Source organism: Sminthopsis crassicaudata, chromosome 5, assembly GCF_048593235.1.
Source record: "Sminthopsis crassicaudata isolate SCR6 chromosome 5, ASM4859323v1, whole genome shotgun sequence".
NCBI classification, from domain to species: domain Eukaryota; kingdom Metazoa; phylum Chordata; class Mammalia; order Dasyuromorphia; family Dasyuridae; genus Sminthopsis; species Sminthopsis crassicaudata.
Genome location: NC_133621.1, coordinates 273,803,513 through 273,830,036, shown reverse-complemented (window position 1 = coordinate 273,830,036; position 26,524 = coordinate 273,803,513). Strand labels below are relative to the sequence as shown.

Here is a 26,524-nt window from a genome sequence, read left to right as displayed (position 1 = left end):
TAACTACAGATTCAGGAATTATCTCTTGCTCATAAACTTAAACCCCATTTCTACTAGGAAGCTCAGAGATGCTTTGAACTTGATAGTTGCTTAATAAATGCTTGTGTGATGATCTAAGACAATTCTGAAGAACTTATGATGAAAAATGTTTTCCATCTCCAAACAACTGATAGAGTGAATGCAGGTCAAATCATACCTTTTTATTTATTTTTCTTGTGTTTTTGTTTGTTTTCTTTCACAATATCACTTATTTGGAAATATGCCTTGCATGACCACGCATGTATAACCTATACCAAATTGATTGATTTCTCAATGAGGGAAAGAAGTAAAGGCAGGAGAAAGAATTTGTAACTCAAAAATGGAAATGTTAAGGAAAAAATGTTACGTGTAATGGGGGGGGTAAAATTAATAAAAAAAATGTGTAACTAGGTTGGACTACTTACTAGGTTGTAGTGAGGAAAAGTACTTTGGAAACCTCAAAGTCCCATAACAATGTAGATTACTGTTGTGACTTTATGTGTTGTTGCTGATTACTCATTTCAGTCATGTTCCATTTGGGATTTTCTTGGTAAAGATACTGCAGTATTTTCCTTTTGTTTGTCTAGGTTATTTTACAGATGAGGAAACTGAGGCACACAGGGTTAAGTGACTTGCTGTGTGTGCAAACAGGATTAAGTGTGACTTGGGTCACACAGTAAGTGTCTGAGACTGGATTTGAATTTATGAAGATGAATCTTCCTAACTCCAGGCACTTTCTTCATTTTGCCACTTGTACTTTAATTCTTTTGTTTCTTCCATAATACCTAGGATGATACCACGGACAGTATAAATGGTTACTCATAATGATTATTGGCTAACACTGGCCTCTTTGTCCTTACAAGTAAAGACATTCCCATATTAAAGATTAATGCAGTGAAGTTCTTGAGTATTAACAGCTTGCTTAGTCATATAGATCTTCATCTATTTCAACTCATAGTTTCTGGTTCCAAGTCCATTGTTCTTTCCACTGAGTAATAATTGGAGATTGTGTCATATCTATCTTCATCTCCTCCATGCTAGCATAGTTTCTTGAACAATGGAGACAGTTAATAATTTTCTTTTGAACTGAGAGAAAGGCCAGCATTGTAGTATAGAAAAAATGCTGGGGCTGAAACTCAATGTTGCCATTTACTTCCCATAGGATATTGGACAAGCCACTGGATTCCTCTGGGCCTCATGAGGTTAGTTCAAGACAAGAGGGTTTCCTCACCATGTCTTGCCATGTAAGGTTCAGATCTAATCCTCCAAACTTATTGTTTGAAGGTCAGCACATTTTGTAATCTGTTCCTGGATCACAGACATATTCTTTAGTTCATTACAGCTTAAATTTGAACAACTCTAATATTAGTTTCCATTTTATTTTATTTTCAATTTTTAATATCTCCATTAGGGAAAGAAAACTCTGATAGGTTGATAACATGCAGTAAAAAGAGAAGTGGAGTTGGCTTCCTGAGACTCTAAGTCCTGGTTTGGTTGATTATTCCCTGTGTGACTTTGGGGAAAGTCTTTTACCCTGTCTGGGCCTCAGTTTCTTAAACTGTTAAATGAGGTCGTTAGGCTAAATATTCTCTGGGGTCCTTTTCACCTCTATATGTGTGATACTATTCTTGGTAGAAATATTGTACATTCTACCGTCATGACCCAAAAATATTATTTAGAGAGAAGATGAAAATAAATCCTTACATAACCTAGGTATCCCAAAGGAAATTATATCTTCCGAATGGAGGTACTAACTCAGAGAATGCTAAGTTTTTCAGAATGCTTTTATGTGAATAATTTGTATTATGATATAGAGGGAAATGGAGAGAGAAGACTATGTATCCAAAATATTCATCAGTGGTTGGCTTAATGAGCAAGCAGTTAATAATCAAATGAACTCAATGTTATTTGTGGAAATTGTAAGGACTGTAGCCAAAGAGTAAGAGGGGACCTCAGAAGACACTGAATCCAAAATCTCCATCTTACAATTGGTGATGTGAGATCCAAGGGAGGTGAATGTCCTGCCTAATATGATAGAGGATATACAAATCCGAATAAAAGGAGAAAACTGAACTCAGGTTCTTTGACTGTGAAGTCAGTGTTTATTTAGGTGGTGGGATGGCCATTTATCTAGATTTATACAGTAGATAAATCCTTGGTCTTAGAGTCAAGAAGACCTGAGTTTAAATATAGCCTTAGACACTTACTAGCTATGTCATCCTGGATAAGCTGTTTAACTCTGTTTACCTCAGTTTTCTCATCTGTAAGATGAACTAAAGAAGGAAATTGCAAATCACTCCAATGTCTTTGCCAAGAAAACCCCAAATGGGGTCACAAAGAGTCAGTCTTGACTGAAACAATTGAACAATATACTGATTCTATCATTAGCTAGTTTTTGATGCTATACTTTCTTTCTTTCTTTCCTTTTCTCGAGACAATTGGAATTAAGTGATTTGCCCAGAGCCATAGAGCTAGGAAGTGTTAAATGGCTGAGATCAAATTTGAATTCAGGTCCTTCTAACTTCAGGGCTGGTGCTGTACCCACTGTGCCATCTAGCTGCTCTGATGCTATACTTTCTTAGTGCCCTTACTCTATCTGAACAAGCATAGGTTAGTGGAAATGGGACTGGTTCTATTATCTGAATGCCTTCTCAATGAAGGATTGGGATTTGTATATCTACTGCTTTCATAGGGTAAGATAGACATATAGGCAAACCATTAGGAAATAAATGTCTCTCGTCTTTCCATGTCATCTAATTTGGCTATTTTCACATTGATAATGAATGACTAGGAAAAAACACTGAGTATAAGGAAGCTGGGGCACTGGATTTGTCTATTTTACTCAGTTGTGACCTTGAGCCAGTCATAGGGTCTGAGCTTTTTAAACTCTAAAACAGCAGTATTCAGTTTTTATTTAAGTTCCCTTTACACTCTTAAATCATTGAAGACCCTAAAGAACCTTTTTTTAATGTGGACTATATCAAAATTTACCATATTAGAAAGTAAACTGTTGTATTTTAAAAATTCATTTAAGAATAACTAATCCATCACAGGTTAACATAAACAACACATTTCTATGAAAAATAACTTTTCTAAAGCCAAAAAATAGTGAAAAGAGTGACATTGCCCTACATATTTTTGAAGTCTCTTTAATATCTGCCTTATTAGAAGACAGTTGGATTCTCATCTGCTTCTACATTCAATCTGTTGTGATATATTGACTTGGTTGAATTAAATGAAAAAATAATCTGCTCTCCCCCAGATAGAGAGTTAGAAGGGGGCAGGGAAGAATCATTTTTAAAGGAAATAACAATTTAACATTATTATAAAGAAGTATTGGGGCAGCTAGGTAGCACAATGGATAGAGCATTGGCCCTAAAGTCAGGAGGACCTGAGTTTAGATGCCATATCAGGCACTTGACACTAGCTATGTGATTTTAGGCAAGTCACTTAAATTCAAAAAAAAAAAAAAAAAAAGCAGCAATTTGGTGATGAAGTAGAGAGAGTGCATGGTCTAAAATCGGAAAGACCCATCTTTGTGAGCTTCGATCCAGTCTTAGATGTTTATTAGTTATGTGATCCTGGAAAATTTACTTAACCAGTTTGCCTCAGTTTCCTCATATGTAAAATGAGTCAGAGTATCTTTGTCAGAAAAAAAAAAAATCCTAAATGGGATCACAGAATCAGACAAGACTGAAAAAAAAATTATCATGAAAGTACTTTCGATCTTGGAAATCTGAAAAGATCTCAGGGATATCCAAAAGTCTTTGGACTCTTCTTTTTCCTCTGTAAAGAATCTTTTTAGATTCTAGGATAGTACAATCTTATAGTTCTTGGCTCCTTCCAGTATTTAAGCACTAGGGATAAATTATAAATGCAAGATAAGAGTATAGAGTGTGTGACATGCCCTGAGCATTCCCATTCCTTCTGCCGGCAAATCAGATGCTTAGTATGTATAAAACAAAAATAAAAACAAGCAGAAGACAAACCTGTCAAACAAAGCACTCAGCTTTAATAGTTAGATTCAGTAGATTAGAAGCTTTGAGTCATACTTGAAAAATCTTCACCATTGCCAAAGACCACACAGTGAATGAGCTAGGGCTCCTGGTCTTTTGGTACTTGAACTATATAATCAAGCAAGTTAGACTAATGAACTGCCTATTTATCTTCACTAGCAGTGTTTGTTATGAAGAATGCACTTTGAGTTGTCCAAGGAGATCAGTTGTCTAAGTCCTACTCACTAGTGGCCTTCCACAAAGGCCTTTTCCACCGTTGTGAAAAGATAACTGGACCCAGCTTTAAGTTCTAGCAATGTTAATGGAAATGAGACTGAGCAGATCCTTTCTGTTATGTGGAGGTCATCTTAGTGAAAGATCAGGATTCATGTCCCATGTTCCATGGGATATGAGAGTCACACAGTTGGGCCACAGTGAAATAAAATATCTCTCATCTGTCCATCCTGTCTAATTTGGCTATTTTTGTATTTTATATTGCACTGTATTTTGTAGTTTTGTAATGAGCAGGGGGACAGGGGAGGGAAGGGGAGAAGGGAATTGATCTCTAAAAGTTTGTTGACTGACCTTGGGCAATAATATCTCTTTAGCATTGCTATGTTTCTCTTCTGGATCTCTAATTTTACAGGTATGCACATTCCTTCTTATGCTGCAGGATAATAAGCTCTTTATGTTGCTATGATATTAATACTTCATTATCCAGTGGCCACCCTTAAGAAAGGAGGTGAGCTCTGAAATGAACTAATCTGGCCCCTAGATAGCCTGCCAACAAAACTGTACAGATAGGAGATATTCCACTTGTCTTGGTTGATATCATTTCATTCATTCTCTGATAGTACTTCCTTCCCTCTCTAACTTCAATCTCTTCCTTTCTATAGGTTTTTTATTCTGATCCTTGAAACTTGCCCAGGTATTATCTTAAAGAAAGCAAAATAAAACACAATACAATTCTCCCATGACCCTGCTGCCAGCTCAAGCTATTGTTATCACTAGCAAACTCTGTGAAGTGAGGATGTTACTGCTTGCATTTGACACCACCCATTCATTACTTAACGTCCCCTGAAATCTGGCTGTAGTCCTCCCTCTTGTAAGAAATGCTTCTTGGAATTTACTGATTTATTTTAAAGAACAGTTCTCTCTCCTCTTTCTTCCTCCTCTTCCTTTTACTTTTCTTCCCCTTCTTCCTCTTCTTTTATCAGGATTAAGTGATTTGCCCAGGGTCACGTAGATAGTAAATGTCTGAGACTGAAATTGAATTTAGATCCAAATGGGATATTTCTGTTCAATTCCCCTTTCCCTTTCTTATTCCTATTTATTAGCACTTTCTAGGATGCAAAATTACAATTTGGTTCCTTGTTTTGTATCTACTTTGCTGTATGCATGTTATTAATCCTTTCTTCCCCAATAAAAGGTCTTCTCCTTGAGGTCAGAGTCTAGTTTATGCTTTGTATTTGTATCCTCAGCACTTACAACAATGCCTTGAACTTAATAAATGTTTGTAAAATTATTTTTTAGGGGGAGAGGTAGGATTGAATTGAACTCTCTCTAAGGCCATCAATTCACTCCAGTTAACAAATTAGAGCCTTAATCTTTGTATTCTTGGTTCACATTCTCCTTGACTTTTCTACTCCATTTGGCACTATTGATTTGTTGTACATCCTTCATTCTGGAAGAAGATCAATGACATCATGAAGGTGATGTCTTGACTTGCAAGTGATTTGGATTAAGGAAGACGGAATTCTGCAAAGTCATCAGCTGCACCCTCTCCTCCAGTCATCTGGGTCCAGTGGTGAAATGTAGATCAGGATAACAAGAGATGGCCCCAAATTCAGTGGGACACCTTGACATTTTAAAATTAAAGATTTTCCCTGTTATGCCACAGTCTCCTTGATTTTCCCTGAACTACTTTTACCTTATTGTCCTGGTTGAGTTTCCCTGAATTGTTCTATCTCAGTTTCCTTAACAGTTCTGCCTCAATACCCTTAAGTTGTAAAACCCTTCTGATTCATTAAGACTGAGGACTGACCATTTGCTCTAAGTTTATAAAATTGTCAATGGGAGATGAGGGGCAGATCAGACTTCCTGACTTCTAGATCCTTCTGCCTTCAAATAATTTATGACACTACCCCTCTAAAATATTCCAAGAGATAAGACTATCCCGGATACTTCAATTGATATCTTTTCTTCTGTTTATTCAAACATCCTGACTCTGGCTTTCAGTAAGACTTTATTGCTTCTCCCCATCCTGACAGAACCGAAAGGTTCTGTAAAATCTTTTCCCGCTCTTTTTTTTTCTTTGTTTGAAAGGCATAAAAGGGTTTGGCATTCTCCCATTCGTCACTGAATACTTTGAAACGAGAGTCCTGTCCAGTCAATTAAACTCTCCAATTAATAAAATATTAAAAACTCTCTAATCTTTATCTTGCCTCAGTTTCTCCGGCATTACATCCCAAGACTGCTTGTCTGAGGCAACACTCATTCAGTGTTTAGGAGTAGGTAAGGATGGAGGGGGGAAAGATTGCCTTGTTTGCCTTCAGAAAAGAATCAATTTTGCTATTGATCAACCCATCGTTGAAATACTACATTTTCCTAGCTTTCTTGACATAGCTCTTTCCTGGTTCTCCAGCTGATCCTTTTCAACCTCCATTGTGATTCATATAGGCATTCTTCATTGCCCTTTTTCAGATCATTAAGACAGCAAACTTTAGTCACTCTTGACTCTTATTTCTCCACAATTTTGTTTCCCCATAGCCAATAAAGTGCCAATTTCTACTGATTCTGCTTTATTGGCTCATAGTTCTAAATGTAGAAATTGAATTGAAAGTTTTCTTTTCTAACTCCATTTTTTTAAATTAAAGATTTTTGTTTTTAAAATATATGCATGGATAATTTTCACCATTCACCTCTACAAAATCCTGTTGTAATTTTTCCCTCCCTTTCTCCCAACCTTCCCCCAATTGGCAAGTGATCCAATATATGTTAAACATGTTCAATTCATTTATACATATTTCCTCAAATATCATGCTGCACAAGAAAATTAAATCAAAAAGGAAAAAAATGAGAAAGAAAACAAAATTCAAGCAAACAGCAACAAAAAGAGTGAAAATATTATGTTGTGGTACACATTTGGTTCCCACTGTTGTTCTATCTCTGAGTGCAGATGGCTTTCTTCATCACAAAACCATTGGAAATGAGAGTCAGGTCTATCAGAATTGATCATCATATAATCTTGCTGTTGCCATGTATAATGATCTCCTGTTTCTGCTCCTTTCACTTAGCATCAGCTCATGTAGGTCTCTCTGAAATCATCCTGTTGATCATTTCTTATAGAGCAATAATATTCCATAACATTCATATCTCATAACGTGTTCAGCATTTTTCATCTGATGGGTGTTTACTCAGTTTCCAGGTTTTTTGTCACTACAAAAAGGGCTGCCATAAACATTTATGATCTCTTTAGAATCCAGTAGAAACACTGCTGGATTGAAGGGCATGTCCAGTTTGATAGCCCTTTGGGCATAGTTACAGGTTGCTCTCCAGAATAGTTGAATCAGTTCACAACTCCATCAGCAATATATTAGTGTCCCAGTTTTCCCATATCCCCTCCAACATTTGTCATTATCTTTTCTTGTCATTTTAGCCAATCTGAGAGATGTGTAGTGGTACCTCAGTAACTCCTTTATTCTACTGAAGAAACTGTGAGACCCTAGGAATTCAGGGGGCTTGTCCAAAGTCACATCAGTAGTAAATATCAGAATCAAAATCCAGCTACTCTGACTTAGTTCTTTCTATTTTAACACATCTTTACCCTTCCTTACATGTCAGGGACTACCACCTGAGATCTATACTTCTTATCTAAACTCTCATTACTACATATATAAAATTCATATGGGCATACCCAGGTGTAAGCTTAGTGATGTGATACACTATAGTTGAAGAGTTTAATTATATCAATTAAGTCATATGTATCCCACACCACTGCATTGTTGAATTAGTAGGTCTAATTGTTCTGGAAAGCAATCTAGAATTTTGAGAATAGAGGGAATAAATGTTCCATTCATTTTCAACCAGAGATTCTACTGTTAGAGCCTAAGACCCAAGGAAATCAATGTGTTGTTTTTTTGTTTTTTTTTTAAAGGGGGGGTGGCTCATCTACACCAAAATATTTAAAGCACAACTTTTTAATAGCAAAGACCTAGAAACAAAATAAGTGGTCACTAACTTGGGAATAGCTGAACAAAATGAAATATGTGAATTATTACTATTCAGTAAAAGAAATACTGTATAAATGAACACAGAGAAATATGGAAAAACTTACAAGAACTGTTATAAAGTGAAGTAAGCAGAACTAGGAAAATAACACACAAAATTTTGCAACAATGTATAATATACATAGAAAGTGAAACAATAAACTAACCTGAATGGAGAAATGAGGAGCACAGCCTTATTTTCAAAATGCTCCTGATTGGTGATAGAGAAATACAGAATAAAGACAACTCTGACATTCTAACTCAAACTTACTGGATTGGTGATTATAACAAATATTAGAGCTACTACATTAAAGAACTTTTGAATTAGAAATAGGCCCAGTCTTTCTGGAAAGCAATTTGAAATTATGTCCAAAAAGTCACCAATTATGTATATATACATGCTGGTTAGAGATGACACTACTAAGAATTATATATGTCCCCTCCATCCCCCCAAAAAAAAAAGAATAAAAAAGAATCTATATTTACAGAAACATTTATAACTGCTCTTTTTAAAAGTGTCAAAGACCTGGAAACAAGAGAGGACCCATTCATTGGAAAATGACTAAACAAATTATGTTCTATGTGTATAAGGGAATATTATTGTGCCATAAGAAATGATAAAGAGGATAACCAGAAAAAAACTGGGAAGATTTGTACAAACTGATGCATAGAAAAATGATTAAAACTAGGAGAACAATTTGTGCAATGATAACAATATTGTAAAAACAGATAACTTTGAAAGATTTAAGAGTTCTAACTAATAGAGTAATCAACTATGATTCCGGAAGACAAATGAAATATCCACCTCCTGACAGACAAGTGTTAGATTCAATATACGTAATGAGCTGTACATTTTTGGATATAACCAATATGAGAATTATTTTGCCTGATTTTATATATTTGTTTAAAAGATTTTATTGTCCTTATTAGTTCAATGAGATGGGGGTGGGGAGAGAGAAAAAATAAACACTTCTTAATTAAAAAAAATTAAAGTACAATAACATTTATTAAAATCACAATGACCTCTTCAAGGAAGAGATCTGAAATAATCTCCCTCTGATTCTTTTCAGAATTAGAGAACAATGAGTATGGAATTCTGCTTATAACACCAGATTTCCTTCCACTTACTCCCTCACCCTCACCTCTTATTTTCCAGGTTTTGAATTAGATAGCTACTCTCTAAATCAACCTTTTCCATCCCAAAATGATGCTTTGTGATTTGGTTCATCTGATTTGGAAAAAAAGGGACCAGTTTAAATTTCTTTAGAAAATGATCTCTTTGAAATGAATATAAGGTGAAGCAAGTGAGGCTAGTCCTCGTGACATTTTAAAAGCACATGGTTCATTTCAGCTGATATATCAGATTCCCTACTGCTCAGGTTTTAGAACACCACCTCCTGTATTTTAGGTGGCCCATTCTAACCTTCTGTTGCAGTGTGGTGTCTATTTTTAAATTGCTTTTTTCACAATCTTTGAAAGCTCCCTCCTATTTTAGTTGGCCAGCTTACATAGCTAGTTTTTGGAAATGACTATTTCCCCAAATATGTTTAAACTAATTTTTTTAGCAATAAAAGTTCATATTTAGTTTAATCTTGATTTATTAAGGGCCTATCACATTAGTCACTTTAAAAGGAAATATCCTGAATATTTTTAATCAAACCTGGCACCATGGATGTTGGTGACATTTCATTAAACATGAAGACTTTGTATCACTGTATATCATAGTTATTAAATTTTCTCCTCCTCCCTCCAAGTACTTTTGCCTATATAGAGAGGAGGGTCGCAATAGATTTACCAAGTAGCAGCCAATACTTTCCATAGGACTGAAAGATGACAGTGGCCAGCTAGGACAGCCTCATTCCTTTCACCAAGTAGGAAATCAAAATCTAGTGACATGCCCAAGATCACAAGAGTTAGGAATTCTCAAGAGTCAGAATTTAAATCCTTGTCTTCCTTCCATTGCCCCTACCTAGACCAAGAAAAGATTTAAAGAAAGTGGAAACAGATTTCTCTTTTCATAAAAACAGCCAGATCTTAAAGAGCCTTAGACAAATTTCTTAAATTGGGGACAATTGATACAGCACAAACCTCAACTTCAGTCTACTCCTGGAATCATCTGTGTGACCCTAGTCAGTTGGTGAATTTTTTTTTTGTTTGTTTTTTTAGTTGTACAAGAGATAACATTATTTACCATTCACATTATTCTAAGGAGCTAATGTTTCTAAAACTGTTTAAGTCCAGTCTCTAGAAGAGAAAGAAAAAAAAAATGTAGAAAACAATAGCAAATGCATACTTTTTGATGCATAAAGGAAAATTAAATTACATTAATGGAACTCATGGAAAGGTTATTGAACCATTAATAGAAGACTTGTGTTCAAATACTTCCTGTATTACTGATGAAAGCTGGAAATTAAATCAGTGACAACCAGAGAGTATTGTAGAAAATGGAATACACTTCCCTCTTCCAAGAAATGGCCAGGTTTCTAAGAGCCTTGAGCAAATAAATATATTGTTGTCTGTGTGACTTTCAATTACTTACTATCTTTAGTTCAGAGAGATCATCTGTCTATCAGGGTGTTGGACAAGAAGACTCCTAAGGGTCCTTCCAAATCCAAGGATTTTAGGATCATTTAACACCCCACAGTTTTGGATCCTTGAGATTAGTAAATTCTTTTTCTTCTCTATAGCAAATAGCTAGTTCACTTGGGTTTGGGCCATTTGCAAATCATTGACTTCTGTTAATTAAAAAGAAGGTAGTTTAGTGCTTAGTATACTAGTTGAAACTGGTTTTTCTGTCTTCCAGGCATACAGGACAAATCTGGCTTTCTGTTAATAGGGTTTGTCTATTCTGTTGTTTTATCTGCTACAAATTCTAGAACTTAAATGCCAATGTGTTAACTGACTAAAATACATGGGTGGGTGGATTAAGCATTGGCTTTAGATCATAATCTTCCCAGAAAGTTATGGCAGTCACAAGAGCACATGAGATTGCATTCCTTCAGGAAACTCTTGGTGTTTTATTTATTGCTTCACCTTTCTGAAGTGCAAAAAGTATAATTAGCTAATGTAAAAATAATAAAGATAGCATGGCCTTGTGAATAGAGTAATGAACTAGGAGATAGTGAGACCTGAGTTCAGATTCTGACATTGGGAAGCTACATTCTATTTCTCTCACCTCAGTTTTCTCATCTGTAGAATAAATATAATAATACTTCTATTACCTCCCTCATGTGACTGTTGTGCAACCCCAAATAAAGTAATGTATGTAAAGTTCTTTGACAATCTTAAAATCAACCAACAAGCTTTTAAAATTTGTTTACTTTGTGCTAGGAATTATGATAAATACTGAGGATATAAACAAAAGGTTGTTTTGTATCCTTTTCTTCAGTAACTTATGGTCATTCATTATTAATTATTAAATAATAATATCATAATGTAATATAATTATATTAAGCACATTATATGTGATGATTTATGATTATAATATATAATATTAACATTATCATCAGTAATAATAATTCTATTCATTTGAAAATATCAAGAGAGAGAATATAAGAGATAGTTGTTGCTTAATCATGTTTGTTTAATTTGTTTAATCATGTGTAACTTTTTCTGAATCTGTGGACCATATTTGAGCAGTTGGAGTGGCCAGTTCCTTCTCTCTAGTGGATTGAGGAAAACAAAGGTTAAATGCCCTGACTTGGGTTACACAATGCCAAACTAGGCATGGGGGCTACAGGAAGGAAAGAGGGGGTTGTCAAATTTGTTGCATTCCAGGACTCCTGAATCTTCCTCCTCTACTACAGGGAGGCCAGATTTATACTCAGGTCTGTGTAACTCCAGGCTCAGTGCTCTAACTACTGAACCACCTGCTTTGGGGAGGGAGCCAGTCAGCCTAAGTTAGGAAAATCTGAGTTCAGGTTCTGCTGCTGACACACACTAGTTATAACAATTTGGATAAATCACAACTCCTTATTGGCTCAGGTAATAAACAAAAAATTATAAGTTAGTGAATGGTCATCTCTTGCCACTGAACTGGAAGAGAGAGTGAAACTGGTGACTTTACACGGTTCTGTCTCACCCAAATCCAATTCACTTGCATGTCAAGACACCATCCTCCTAATATCATGGACCCTCTTCCAAAACAATGGACAAAAAACAACAACTGACCAACAAGAAGTTAGCAATAGTGCATCTGTGGAAATACCTTCCACACTGGGAGTTCCTCACGCTATTGAAAGTACAAGTCCAAACAAATTACAAGTAAACATTTGAATGAGATTAGAAAATATGGTCTTTATAGTTTAACTCATCAGGGTGAGTTTGTGTGTGTATGGGATGGGGAACCAATTCCTTACATGAGAAAGTGAGAAATGATCATTGCACAGCCCCAAAAGGATCTAAGACTTCTAAGTAGTAAGATGTAAATATTCACTTTTGTGTCCATTGTAAAGTAAACAGAAATGCCTTTATGAAGGTGTCCATCTTTGCTTTTCATAAAAAATTATGAGCTCTGCTTGGAGGTAGGAGAATGCTAGGGTGGGAGGGGGTAGAATATATATAGAGAAAAACCTTTCGTTTATCTCTGAGGCCACAGAAAAGAAAGTACCCTGTTTCAACAAGGAAATTTTGTTGTACCCATAAGCCACAAAATCCACCAGAAACATAGGAAGGAATGTGAGTGAGGAAGGAAAGATAATGATAGGGTTTCAAGAGCATAATGAGATAAACCAGCCCTATGTTGTAAACCTTACCCTATTGTAGTGGTAGAGACTACTTTGTGAAAGCATTTTGTGAACGTTCCAATCACACTGTTAAGGGGTGTGGGTGGCTAAGAGGTGCAGTGGATAAAGCACTTAGTACCTTAGTACCAATTCAGACTCAGATACTTACTAGCTGCATGATCCTGGGCAAGTCACTTAACTGCCCCCTCTGCTTTAGTTTCTTCATTTGTTAAGTGGATTAAGTAAGAGCATCTATGTCTCAAGGTTATTGTGAGGATAAAAAAAATGACTGTAAAACACTTTATAAATGGTAGCTATTACTATTATGGGGTATTATCTTGAAAGACCAATATCCAGTTTCTATCATGGGTGTATTTTAGGTGGATCTCTTAATCTCTTAATCTCTCTAGGCGTCCTCATTTGTAGAACAAGGTGTTGAATTAAATTAATGGTATCTGAGGTCCTTAAATTCCTTGGCTTGTTCTAGGAGGAAAATAAAAACTGACCTTTTGAAGGATGGTTTGGTCCCCCTTCCCCTCCCCCACCATCACCCATCTACCTAGGCTGCATTTATCCAGATACTATTACTAGCCCATCCAAAATCAAATGATTGCTAGCCTAATTTCAAAAAAAAGGGGAAGTTATTTCCTTTTGTCATAAGCTCCTTGAATATCCTTATTTATAAAAATAAATAAATATTGTCTTGGAGAAGTTGAGCTTGAAGAATTGAAAAGCTAGAAATAGTTTCCATTTGGAGTTCGTCTTATCCCCACTTATCTGAAGTCTCAGCCAACAGGCTTAATGGTTTTGAATGATCATAAACGTTTCCCAGAATTTGGGCTCACTAATCTGCCAGTGGGCCAGTTTCCCAGTTGGCTGCAATTTATTAATTAAAGCTGCTTTTAAATAAGTAGGGAACAACCCACCCACACATTCAGTTTCAGTCCAACCTGCCTTTGAGGGTCTACTATGTGCATGTCTTGAGACCATGCAAAGACAAAAACAAACACTTTCCCTGTCTTCAAGGAGCTTACTTTCTACTGAGGGGTGATGTACTGCATAAACTGTTGTGGAAGAGTACATTTAAAAAAAGCTTTCCTGATAAAGACTTGGAAAGACCCACTGATTTCCTGTTCTTCTCCTATCCTCTCTCTCCCTTCTTTTTTTTTTTCCTCCCCTTCTTTCCTTGCCCTTTTCCTCCTTTTCCTCTCTCTTTTCCTTTCCCCTTCTTTCCCTTCTTTTCCCCTCCTCTCCTCCATTCTTTTCTTTTCCTCTTTCAAAATTATTCTCCTTGCAAAAAGTGGCCTATTTTCAATGATAATCATAATTTGTTAAGAGTGACAAGATTGAATATTCTTTATTTTCTTAAATCTCTGAAAATAATATTTTTTAGTAATTGATTAGCTACTTAACTTGTAATTAATTATCAAGCAGATGGTTTTTAAAAAGTTACTTTCAAATTAAAAGATATGAATTACAATGACTAAATAATGGGTCTCTTAGGAGAGGTGAGAGAAGGAGGAAAAAGAAGAAAATAAAAAATTCACAGCAGAGAATAGAACACCTACAAGGAAGCAAAGATGGACAATTCTGAACACAATGTACTATTTATTATATAAGCTTTCTTGAAATGGAATTTTATTTTATATTTTGAATCCTCTCTTATGTTTTGTTGTGTACACGTAATTTCTTCTTCTTTTTTTCTATTTAACTTTTAAATAAATTAACTTTAAAAAATGTAATGGGTCACGACAGTCAATAAATGCCTTTTCAGGAGGAGTCATGTTTCTCTGTATAGATTCATCATCTACAAAGCAAAAATAAGCCAAAGTGAGCTGTCTCTAATTTCAGCTCAGAGGGAAGTTTTCTATATGGGTCCATTCTGCTTTATTACTTAAGGGATAGTATCAAATCTTAATTTCAGATTCATTTTTGAATATTTTAGTTCTGTTTCTGTGTAATTGTTGAGGATCAATATGAAAGCCATTTTGGGAGAAGTATACATTGAAGAAAAGGAGTAACATATTAGAAAGCTTGAAAGTTATGTTGGGACCAGACTCTTAAAGACTTTAAATACTTTACAGAGAAATTTATATTTAATACAAGAAGTAATAGGATCACAACCGAAACATGACTGGCATGTCATGCATGGCTGTCCTGGAAAGTCTTACATGAATTGATGCTGAGTGAAATAAGTAGAACCAAAAGAACATTGTACACAGCAGCAATAAGTTTATGTGAGGATCAACTGTGATGGACATGGCTCTTTTTTGGGGGGTGTTAAGTGACTTGCCCAAGGTCACACAGCTAGGAAATGTTAAGTGTCTGACATTAGATTTGAACTCAAGTCTTCCTGACTTGAGGGTTGGTGCTCTATCCACTGTACTACCTAGCTACCCCGGATCTTTTCAACAATGAAATGATTCAAGGCAATTACAATAGATTTGTAATGGAAAGAGTTCTCTACGTCTAGAAAGAAAATGAATGAAATTGAATCAAAGCATGGCATTTTCACCTTTTTTGTTTGCTTGTTTTTTTTTTATTTGTTTGTTTTGTTCTTGTGTCTTTTTTCCCCTTTTTGATCTGATTTTTCTTGCACAGCATGATAAACATAGTAATATATTTAGAAGAATTGCATTTTTAATCTATATAGGTTGCTTGCTATCTTGGGGAGAGGGGGAAGAAAAATTGGAAGCACTATGTTTTGCAAAGGTGAATGTTGGAAACTATCTTTGCATGTATTTGGAAAAATAAAAAGTTATTTAAAAATAAATTTTTAAAAATTAAAAAAAATTTAGGGGCTGTCATGGCTTGGGAAATGTTCACCAAGGACAGATAAGGGAGTTCAGGAAAGGGATAGAAAGAAACTGTCACAGTCATCTCTCAAGTGTTGCAGGTACCTGTTACGGAAGAAATTAAGTTGAATGGTAAGATGATGTCTTGTTTTGACTTGATGATTTAGAGTTCCAAAAGGGAAAGAATTTTCCAGAGATTAAGAAGCCAAAATTTAGTGAGTCAAAGAAATAACTCTTAGTGAGGCTTTTTAATTTTTAAATCATGCATGCCTCAGTCTGCATGATGCCTGGAATGCTCCATTTCCTTCATTTGACTCAGTATCCCCTCAAGTCTTGGGCCCATATACCTTCTGCTTCTTTATAGAGAACTTTGGGATTGTTTATCCTGATCCTCCTCCAACACCTCAAAGCTGTTTTGTCTTCCACATTTTTCTCTTTTTTCCCTCATATCTCAAGTGTTGAGATGGTACTCATTGCCAAAGCTAACCCCTTCCTCCTCACATTTTCCATCCCTTGACCTTTCTCCATCAACTATCCTTCTTTTGCACATATTTAATCTTTATTTTTGTCCTGGTTCATTCTCCTTCTTAGAAGAGTTGAAACTTAACCCTGAACCTGCCACTTATTGCCCAAGTGACCATGGGTCACTCATCTGCAAAAATAAGAGTTGAACTTGATGTGAATCTCTGAACCTGCTGTCTTTCCTATCATCTCCTAGAATGAATATCAATCCTTTTGATAAAGCTTAAGGTCATCATAGATTTAAAAGATTTCCATTGAGTGGGACCCTACTGCCTACTCCAGAAGCACATTTGGACAAGATCATAGATTTAGAGTTCAGAAGAGATATTAAAATTCACTTCATTTTTCAGATGAAAATACTAAAGCATAGAGAGGTTAAATGATGTCACATAGTATCACAAGTAGGGTTTGAACTTGGGTCTTTCTGACTGTACTTCCAACTCTCTATCTTCTCTTCAATATGACCTTTTGAAATTTAAAAGCCTTTATGATCTAAAGTCAGTTAGGTAGTTCAGTGGGTAGAGTGCTAAACCTGCATTTTCATGAGTTCAAATCCAGCCTCAGACACTTACTAGTTAGATGATCTTGGACAAGTCACTTCACCCTGTTTGCCTCAATTTCCTCATATATAAAATGATTTGGAAGAGGAAATAGCAAACCATTCTAGTATCTTTGCCAAGAAAACTCCAAATAGGGTTATGAAGGATTGGACATAACTGAAAAATGATCTGCTCCAACATATTATATCCTCCTCTTCCTCATATACCTTCTGTTCCAGTTCAATAAGACTAGGATCTTTTCCCCCAATTGCTGTCTTGTATCTTGTTCCTTTCAAGGATCCATGGAGGCCTTCTCTTACTCCAACAAGCTCCTCATTAAATATTTCTCTTCTTTCAAGGTCCAATTTTCTCCAAGGTAACCCATTCCTCACCATCTCCATCTCCCACCAAAGGTTTCTTTGGTTCTCTTAGAGATCTATGTCTAGATCTCTCTGTTCCCTGTATCACAGCCTATCCTGGTTTGCACTTATTTGTACATATGCTCCATTAAGCTCTTTGCTCCATGGAGGCAGTGACTGTATCTTTTAGTAGTCTTTCTCTCCCCAGTGGTTATTACTTCTTTGCATAGAATAAGTGCTTAATAAATGTTTGCTTAATTCAAGGAAATTAAATTGATCAGACTTGAATTAATCCACTTTTTTCCATTTCCCAGGAATATTTATCAGTTTAGAATTATTTAAACTTACAGCTATGGGTAATACAATATTAATTTTATATGACTTCAAGGTCCCTTTCAAATTATTTCTCTCTCTCACTCCAACCAATAGTCATCTTTCTCTATCCTAACCACTATCAGTATGTGGTCAGTGCTAAAGTATATTTTTATACGTGATCTAATTTTATATTTATAAAAATATTTATAAAATTAGATCACTTCTGCTAATTGCTTTACACATTACCTAAATTTTCTGGGTCTCTTATTTCTCATCTAAAATTAAGAGGTTAGACTAGAAGAATTAGATTTATATGTTCCTCTCTCCAGTACTTACTATAGTGATCTACTCATAGTACATACATATTCAAATATTAGTCTTTTCTACCATAACAAGATTATTAACTGTTTGGGGTCAGTAATGATGTCATTTACTTACTTTTTCTGAGAATACTTCTAATACACAAATTTAATGAATAGTTGATGAATTCAGTTGCATGTTATTTTGCTATAAAGATATAAGGGGATAGCTATATTTAAATACATTTTAGTTTTATTTATTAATTTTTTTATTTTTTAGTTTGTTTCCCTTTTTGAACAAACTTTCCCATAAATTTTTAATATTTACTTTTTAAAAATTTTAGAGTTTCAAATTCTCTCTCCTTTCATTCTTTCCACATCTTTCTTCTTTGAGATGATAAGCAATCTTATATTAGTTCTATATGTGCAATCATGCAAAACATATTTCCATTTTAGTCATCTTGTGAAAGAAAACAGACCTCCTCTAAAATAATCCCCCCAAAGAAGAGAAAAATAATATGCTTTTTCTGCATTCAGACTTCATCAGTCTTTTCTCTGGAACTGGATAGCACTTTTCATTGTGAATCCTTAAGGTTTATCTTGGATCATTGTATTGCTAAGAATAATTAAATTATTGACAGTTGATCATTGTACAATATTGCTGTTATAGAATACACTGTTCTCCTGGTTCTGCTTACTTTACTTTACATCAATTCAAGTAAATTGTACCAGTTTTTTATTAATTCATTCTGCTCATCATTTCTTATAGTATGAGAGTATTCCATTATAATCATATACTACAACTGGTTCAGCCACTCCCCAATTGAGAGACATCTCTCTTTGTTTCTAATGCTTTGGTAGCACAAAAAAGAGCAGCTTTAATTTTTTTTTTTTTTTTTTTTTTTTTTAACAAATAGATCTTTGCCTTAAAAAAAATCTCTTTGGAACACAGAATTAATGGTGGTATTGCTAGATCAAAGAGGGTATTGCCCAGTTTTGTAATCCTTTGGCCATAGTTCCAAATTATTTTCCAGAGTGGTTGGATCAGTCCATAACTTCATCAGCAGTGTAGTAATGTCCCAATTTTCCCATATCCCCTCCAACAATTACACTTTTCCTTTTCTGTCATATCAGCCAATCTGATAGACGTGGAGTGGTACTTTAGAATTGTTTTATTTTACATTTCTCTGTTTATAATGATTTAGAGCATTTTTTCCTATGACTATATAGCTATATAGCTTTGATAGTTTTGATTTACTCATATGAAAACTGCCTGTCCAATATCTTTGAAGGCCAGGTTATTGTTTTAGCACTTGATTGATCACTGTTTTTTTGAACTTGAACTGTGACTTCATTGATTTTGGAAGCTCAAGATAACGAAGTTTTCTCTACCATTGCAAGTAGTGACCTTCTCTGCAATATGCAGTATTACAGAGAGGTATCTGTACTGGGGTTATATGACTTGCCCAGGGTCAATCAGTCAATGTGTCTTAGAAGCAGACTCAAATCTTACTGATGCTGAGATGTATGCCATACCCTGCTGACTCTCATGTCTTCTTACAGCTTGAAACAGGATATAGATTAATTAAAAGATTGATCAATTATATAGAGGGACTGATTTAGTCTGGCAAGGGACTTCCTGAGTACTCCCCATCTGATGAGTAAAAGTCTGGGACTCTGAAACATTTATCTAATCATGTTTTATCTACTTTTCTTTGCAGCCTAATCACTGTTGGTTACATCTGATGGTGCCTGAATTGGCCACCAGCCTGAATAACCTTTTATACAAATTTTCCAAAATTTCCAGTAGTCTGAGTAATTATTCAATCATTGATAAACTCATAAAAATCATTGATGACCTGATGGGATGCTTAGAAGAGAAAAATAAGGTAATGTATCACACACCCCCAAATGGGGGAAATATAGATTTTTTTTTGTTGTTGTTGTTCTGTAAAATGGACTAGGATAGGAGAAGGGGTTGAAAGTATGGAGGATTTATATATGTCTGTGGCTTCATGCTTATGCATATGTTCTAACAGAATGTTGTAAGATGTGATAAATGCTAATAAGTTGAATTATTTTGGAATTATAAACTTTAACATAATCCTTCCTCAGAGGTCTTTTTCTGCATTAACAAAAATATAGGAATAGCATGGGAAGAGGAGAGAGTAGTATAAAATTATAGAGAGGATAATTCTTTAAAGTTTATTTCTCTTAATTTGGAAACAGAATTACCTCACACTGTGAAGTAAAAATTGTTTGACCCATGCTGTTGTTTTGGGAATTCACTTGAGGAAGGCTTTCAAATTAGTCAGCTATTTTAAATTGTTTGGATGGAAAACTTTCTATATTGAAGACTTAGCTCTGATATTTTTCCATAATATAATTGTTTAATTTTGGAGTAATATCTTTTCTTGCTTCTTGGAGACATAAAAATGGACTGGCCATTTTTGTGTCCATCTGGCTCATTTGACAAGTGAGATATCACAAGTCCATGCCTATTTTGGAGGCATACTGTTGTAGTATGGTAGAATAAACTTACTATATGACCAAGGACAAGGCGCTTAGTTTTTTTAGAGTCAAAGTTTCCTCATCTGTGAAAGTGATTGCATTATATAACCTATAAGGTCCCTTACAGTTTTGAAACTATGATCCTATGATTCTGGAAGCTTTCTATTGGCATGAAGCCTGAAGATCCAGGCCTAGGCAGTCTGTATTCTGAAAGACTTTACAAAGTTAGACTTACCACTTCATTTCCTGTTATTTGTCTTATTTCTGCCCCATGATTTTATTCCTCCTCTTATCTCATATCCCACCAGATAGTCCAACTAAAATAGGCTTTCATCATTTCCATCTGTCCAGAGTTTTGAGGATTTTCTAATCTAAACAGGGGAAGGTAACTTACAAATACATTAAAAAAATGACAAAAAAAGTTATTTCAAAGGCTTTAGGAATCAGGAAAGGGCTTCATGGAAAAGGTATAGATTGAATTGATCCTTGAAAAGAAATTAGGAGTCTTTATAGCAAAAGTAGTCTCATTGCTTTTAAGGATCATTTCTTTGTTGACAACCATGCTCTGAAGGCCTCCAAAGATTTACTTGGAGCAAACTGTAGAGGTAAAACAATCAGAGGACAGTCAGCAATTAAAGGCCAAAATAAACAGGCTTGGGCCCCAAATCAGGCCTTCTCTTTTAAATTGCTTCTCTTGAGGCAACTTTGAAAAAGTGGCAGTTTTAGCATCCTAGGGCTCATCCCACTTTAATCTTTGAAGATAAGCAAACCCACCAATGTCCTTGACCTACATTGAGCAAAAATAGCATTTTGAGTAATGTCAAGTAATATTGCTTTTTTCTTCTAGAATTTCAGAAAACAAAATAACAACATTTATAAAGAAGGCTCGTTCATTCCCGAAACATTTTTTAGCTTCTTTAATAAATCCATCAATGCCTTCAAGGAACTTGAAGAAATACCTGAGCGTAGCAACTGTGTCCTGCCTTCAACAATAAGGCCTGAGAAAGGTAAGAAGGAAAGTCGGAAAAAAAGGCTTTCTGACAGCAGCTTCTCAATCCCCAGAGATATGTATCTCTGTAAACATACCTACACATGGCCAGTGCATACATACATGGTTAGATCAGCCATTCTTGACAGCAGATTATTTTAAAATGGTAGCTATATTGGTTTCTAAGCCAACTTAATAAAATGAAAGACTTGCACACATATTTAAAAGCCACTTGTTTCTCCACCCCATCTTAGCTTAGAATTTACCTTTAAATTGTAAATATCTTGCTTTTGTCACCTTTTTCAATACCCATCTTTATATTGCTTCTGAGATAAGGAAGCTTTTATTCTATCCACCCAGGCTGTTCGATGGGTACAGAGACTCAGTGTCAAAACAAAAACAAAAACAAAAACAAAAACACCTCCAAACATTATATATATATATATATATATACACACACACACACACACACACATATATATACACATATATATATATGTGTGTGTGTTTAAAATATATATATATGTTACATATATATTTTAATATATAATATACACACATATGCCCACCCCATATATCTGCACTAATGCATACATATACACAGACACATACACATGCATGCACAGATACCTATTCAATCTGCACACACACAAAAATATATCATTCACATATACATACAAATATACACATCCTTTCACATCTCTACATATACATATATACAATGTAAATATGCACATTTACAAATACATGCATATTTGTGTATATATTTATAAAATTACACTGTACATAATATTTTAATATATAAAATAAGTTGATAATATATTTTTAATATATAAAATCTATAATAATTTTGAAAATCTTTACTGATGGGTAAATTATCTGTGCTGATTCTAATAATGATTATGGTGGTTTTTTTCATGTAGTAGACCAGTGTAATCAGATAATAAAAAGTTCTAAATCTGTAGACTCTAGAGCCTTAGTTTCCTTCTCCATAAAATGAGGTGTTGGGCTCAATGGCTTTTAGAGTCCCTTGAAGCTCCAAATCTGTGATCCAAAGGCACCAGACCAGCACAATACTACCTAATTTGTCGTCTAGAGTTTCGCCTTTAAGGAGCACTGAAATACACGTGAGTCGCTATGCAACACTGACGCATTGTTGCTTTCTATTTAGATTTCAGGGTCAATGTCACAAAACCATTTTTGTTACCCCCCGTTGCAGCCAGCTCCCTTAGGAATGACAGCAGTAGCAGTAATAGTAAGTATGAATATCTGATCTGATGCATGCATGGCTCCAATTAGCCTCCATAGGAGTTTGCATGAGCTTTAAATGAGATTGTCCCACAATTGGGAAAACTCACTAATAGGGTTACTGTCCTTTGGGTTGATGCCCCTCAGCATGTGAATAATCATTCCTGGCCTTTCAAAATGCACTTGCCCTTTAGAGTAATTTGGATTGTGAAACTGCCAGTGATTTTCTAGTTAGAGAATCTTAGTAACATCTTAAAGAACACAATTCCTTTTAGAGAAGATGCCATTTGTTTACATGTTGTTTTCTATGTTTCATCCTGTTTTCGTGTGAATGAGGAAATTCTATAATGTGAGACTATGTCAACCTAGTTGGTGGTTATTTGTACTTATTAATGTAGAACTTGAGAACTTTGCCTTCTTACCAATTACCCACATGAAGAAAAATATGCTGCTTTGTCTGAAATTTCTGGCATCTCAAAAAATCAGAATTTATGTACTTTTTTGTAAAACTTTAAAAAAAAAGACATCTTACGGACTGACTTTAACTTCAACTCATCAATTCAATTCAGTAAAATTTTGCTAAACTTTGGGTTCTGTGCTGTGGGTAGAAACAAAGGCAAAAGTAAAATAATCCCTTCCTTCATAAAGCCTACTTTTTCAGATACTCACCAGCTCTGTGATGCTGACAAATCACTTAACCATTGTCTGCCTTGGTTTCCTCAAGTATAAAGTGGGGATTATAATAATAGCATCTATCTTTCAGGATTGTTGTGAAGATTAATGAGATGATATTTGTGAAGTGGTTAGCACAATGTAGATGCTTAATAAATCCTTATTTCCTTCCTCCTTCTCCTTCCTTCCTTCTTTTCTTTTTTCTTCCTTCCCTCACTTCATTCCTTTCTTTCTTTTCTTCCCTCTTTCCCTTTCTTCCCCTCTTTCCCCCTTTCCCTCCCTCCCTCCCTCCGTCTCTCCTTCCATCCCTCTTCTATCCCTTTCTTCCTCCCTCCCTCCTTCCCTCCCTCCCTCCCTCCCTTCCTTCCTCCCTTCCTTTCTCCCGTTCCTTCCTTCCTTCCTATGTTATTCTAGTTGAGTAACACAATAACACAGACAGGTTATTATTATTACCCCCCCCCCATTTTATGGGAGTGCCTTTGGTCATAGTACTGCTATCCAGGCAAAGATCACATGTGGTCCATTTGCAAGATCATTGCTTTTTTTTCTGGGCTTTGAGGGCTACACAAAGAATTCCCTTTTCCACTTTTTTGGCTGTGGCAAGCTGCTTATTGAAACCCAAACTCAAGCTTTACTGCTAAACAGCTGTCTGAGCTCTGCCAAAGTGAAATTGGATGCTGATCAAGAAATTTGCAAATCATCCAAATTAAATCGTTTTCTTGAAGTGAAAGTCATTTCCTTCCCTCTCAGTCAAGAGCCATAGGCATCCTTTAACATCAGTTTTAATTATTTGGGAATGATTTATTCCTCCTGAGGGCAGAGTGTCAAGATGCCAAGATCTCTACTTTCTCATTTCTGTGAAAACTTTTTAGAAATGTGCTGAGATGTATCTGTGGGATACCATGTGGAAACCATGGGAAAAGATCTTTTTGTCACAGGTCACAGGCTTGACTAAAAGGAAACTCAGGAGTACAATCGTGGAGTGACATGGACAAGAACACTCCTTTGTACTCTGAGATGATATATATTTATTGGCAAATAGGAGGCAGTCCATATTATTCCAAAGTTTCCTTGGCATTTAAATCTCTCTAATCCTTCACCTTAATAATGGGAAAAGTTGCTTACTGGATAAAGTGTTGGACCTGGAGTCTGTAATATTTAAGTGCAAATCCAACTGAATATTTATAAACAGGATGAAACTGGGCAAGCCTGTCTCAGGTTCTTCACCTATAAAATGTATACTAATAAAGCCTATCTTCGATGGTTGTCTTGAGGATAAAATGAGCTAATATTTATCTTGAAATGCTATTTAAATTCTGTCATAGACAGTTAAGTGGTATGCTAGACTTTGTGTAAGGGAGTTCAAATCCTGCCTCAGACATTTATTTATTATCTATGTGACTTTGAGCATATTCTTAACCTCTACTTGCCTTGGTTTCCTTCTCTGTAAAATGGGTATAATAATAATAAACTGTGTTGTTGTGAGAATCAACTAGAATAACATATCAAGTGCTACATAAACATCATCTATTTTTATTACTATTTTTCTACTCATTAGCAATTGGGAATTGATGTCAAACAGACCACCAGGTCACCAGGATTCTCATGAGCAGCAGGCATTCCTACACCATGGATATACAAGTTTCTCCAACAATACTGAGTTTCTACTAAAAATATACCATGGAAGAATCTAATAGGCTTCAAGGCAGATCCAAACCCAACTAAATAGTCAATAAATAGTGGTTGAAATCTTGCCTCTGCTTCTCACCAATGTAGTTAAGTTCCAGTCTCTTATCTGGTATCAGTTTCCCCATCTGGGGATGGGGGTATCATCATACCCATGATTTGATGGATTCAGAATAGATAGGTTCTAAAGTGCCTTCTGCCTCCAACTTCTAAGACTGTGATTAAAAATGAACCACCTGTATAATGAATCCCAAGTTCAATAATGGTTTGTATGCCCCACGTTTGTGTGGGTAAAGAAAAAATTATCTTTAAAACTTTAAACATAATTAAATTAGAATAGTTTAAGGAAATTAGTAATTACCTCCATCATGGTGGAATGATCTCCAACATGTCTGTAACATGGCATTTTTTTTATATTACAGGGAAGTCATCAGTTCCTTTTAAAGACTCAAGTGTGCATTGGGTAGCCATTGTGTTGCCATCATTCTTTTCTCTTGTAATTGGCTTTGTTCTGGGAGTCTTATACTGGAAGGTAAGGAAACCCCCCCCCCCAATTTACGGTTTATGTTCATCTCAATAAAGGCTTAACCAATCAGCCACTATTTTGTGCAAAATAGAATCTACTAAGTAAACTAGTGGCTTCTTACTTGCATTCTTTATGTGACATATATTTAAATTCAAGTGAGTTTCTCTTTTGCCACTTGCCATATTTATAAAGGTTCTCTCCTGGTATATGCTTAGAAGATGAAGGATATTTCTAATATGTCTGAATTGAATTTTCAAAAAGTATTTACTTTAAAATAATATTTCAAAGTTAAATAGAAATTTTTATATGCTGTTTATATTCATTGATGTCTCTCCATCCCTTACTATATCTTGGTATATTACAAGTTGCTCTTTGTCAGTTTTCAAAACACCTTTTAATTTGAATCCTAATCATATTTTTAAATATGTTGATGCAGCCTCCTTGTTTCTAAAAATACTGAATCAATAATGTAGTGTTTTTCCTTAATTTTAAATTAAAATCTTAAAAAATATATTATTACATGATAGAAAAAGAATCATTGGAATTAAAAATATGGAAGATATATGCCACTTACTTCTTTAACTTTCCAGCCTTTAAAACTACTTCTGTATGATTGTGTTATTGTTTTTTTTCTCAGAAATAAGTCTAAAAATACTGAATCAATAAAATAAAACAGTATTTTCTTTATTAATAACTCTTTAAGAAATGCTATTACATGATGAAAAAAGAGTATCATTGGCATTAAGAGCATCAAAGATACATGCCATTTACTTCTATAACTTTCCAGCCTTTAAAACTATTTCTGTTTGATTGTATTTTATTGTTCTTTTCTCAGAAAAAACAAATGAGTCTTAAAATGGAAGGTGACAACAGAGAGATTAATGAAGAGGATAATGAGATTAGGTAATTTATTTTACCAAATGTACATATTATTGCTATTTTGCAAATACTTTGACTGTGTGTGTTCATGTCCTCTTCCTTATTCACATTGTCTCATGTAGTTTCACTTACCATCTTTCTGAATTCACATTTACAACTTGACCTCTCACTTAGTCATAG

The 26,524-nt window shown here is 35.0% G+C and overlaps 1 protein-coding gene across 2 annotated transcripts in view; it reads left to right on the top strand.

The window, feature by feature from the left end:
• KITLG (KIT ligand) overlaps window positions 1-26,524 on the top strand; it is a 119,459-nt gene that overhangs the window by 82,300 nt on the left and 10,635 nt on the right. Inside the window, exons 4-8 of one of the 2 annotated variants that reach the window (XM_074271100.1) lie at window positions 19,556-19,723; window positions 21,193-21,352; window positions 22,505-22,588; window positions 25,362-25,471; window positions 26,301-26,368. In XM_074271100.1, the coding sequence (XP_074127201.1) occupies window positions 19,556-19,723; window positions 21,193-21,352; window positions 22,505-22,588; window positions 25,362-25,471; window positions 26,301-26,368 (590 nt within the window). The remainder of the gene's footprint in view (window positions 1-19,555; window positions 19,724-21,192; window positions 21,353-22,504; window positions 22,589-25,361; window positions 25,472-26,300; window positions 26,369-26,524) is intronic. The other variant, XM_074271101.1, reaches the window with a different exon arrangement.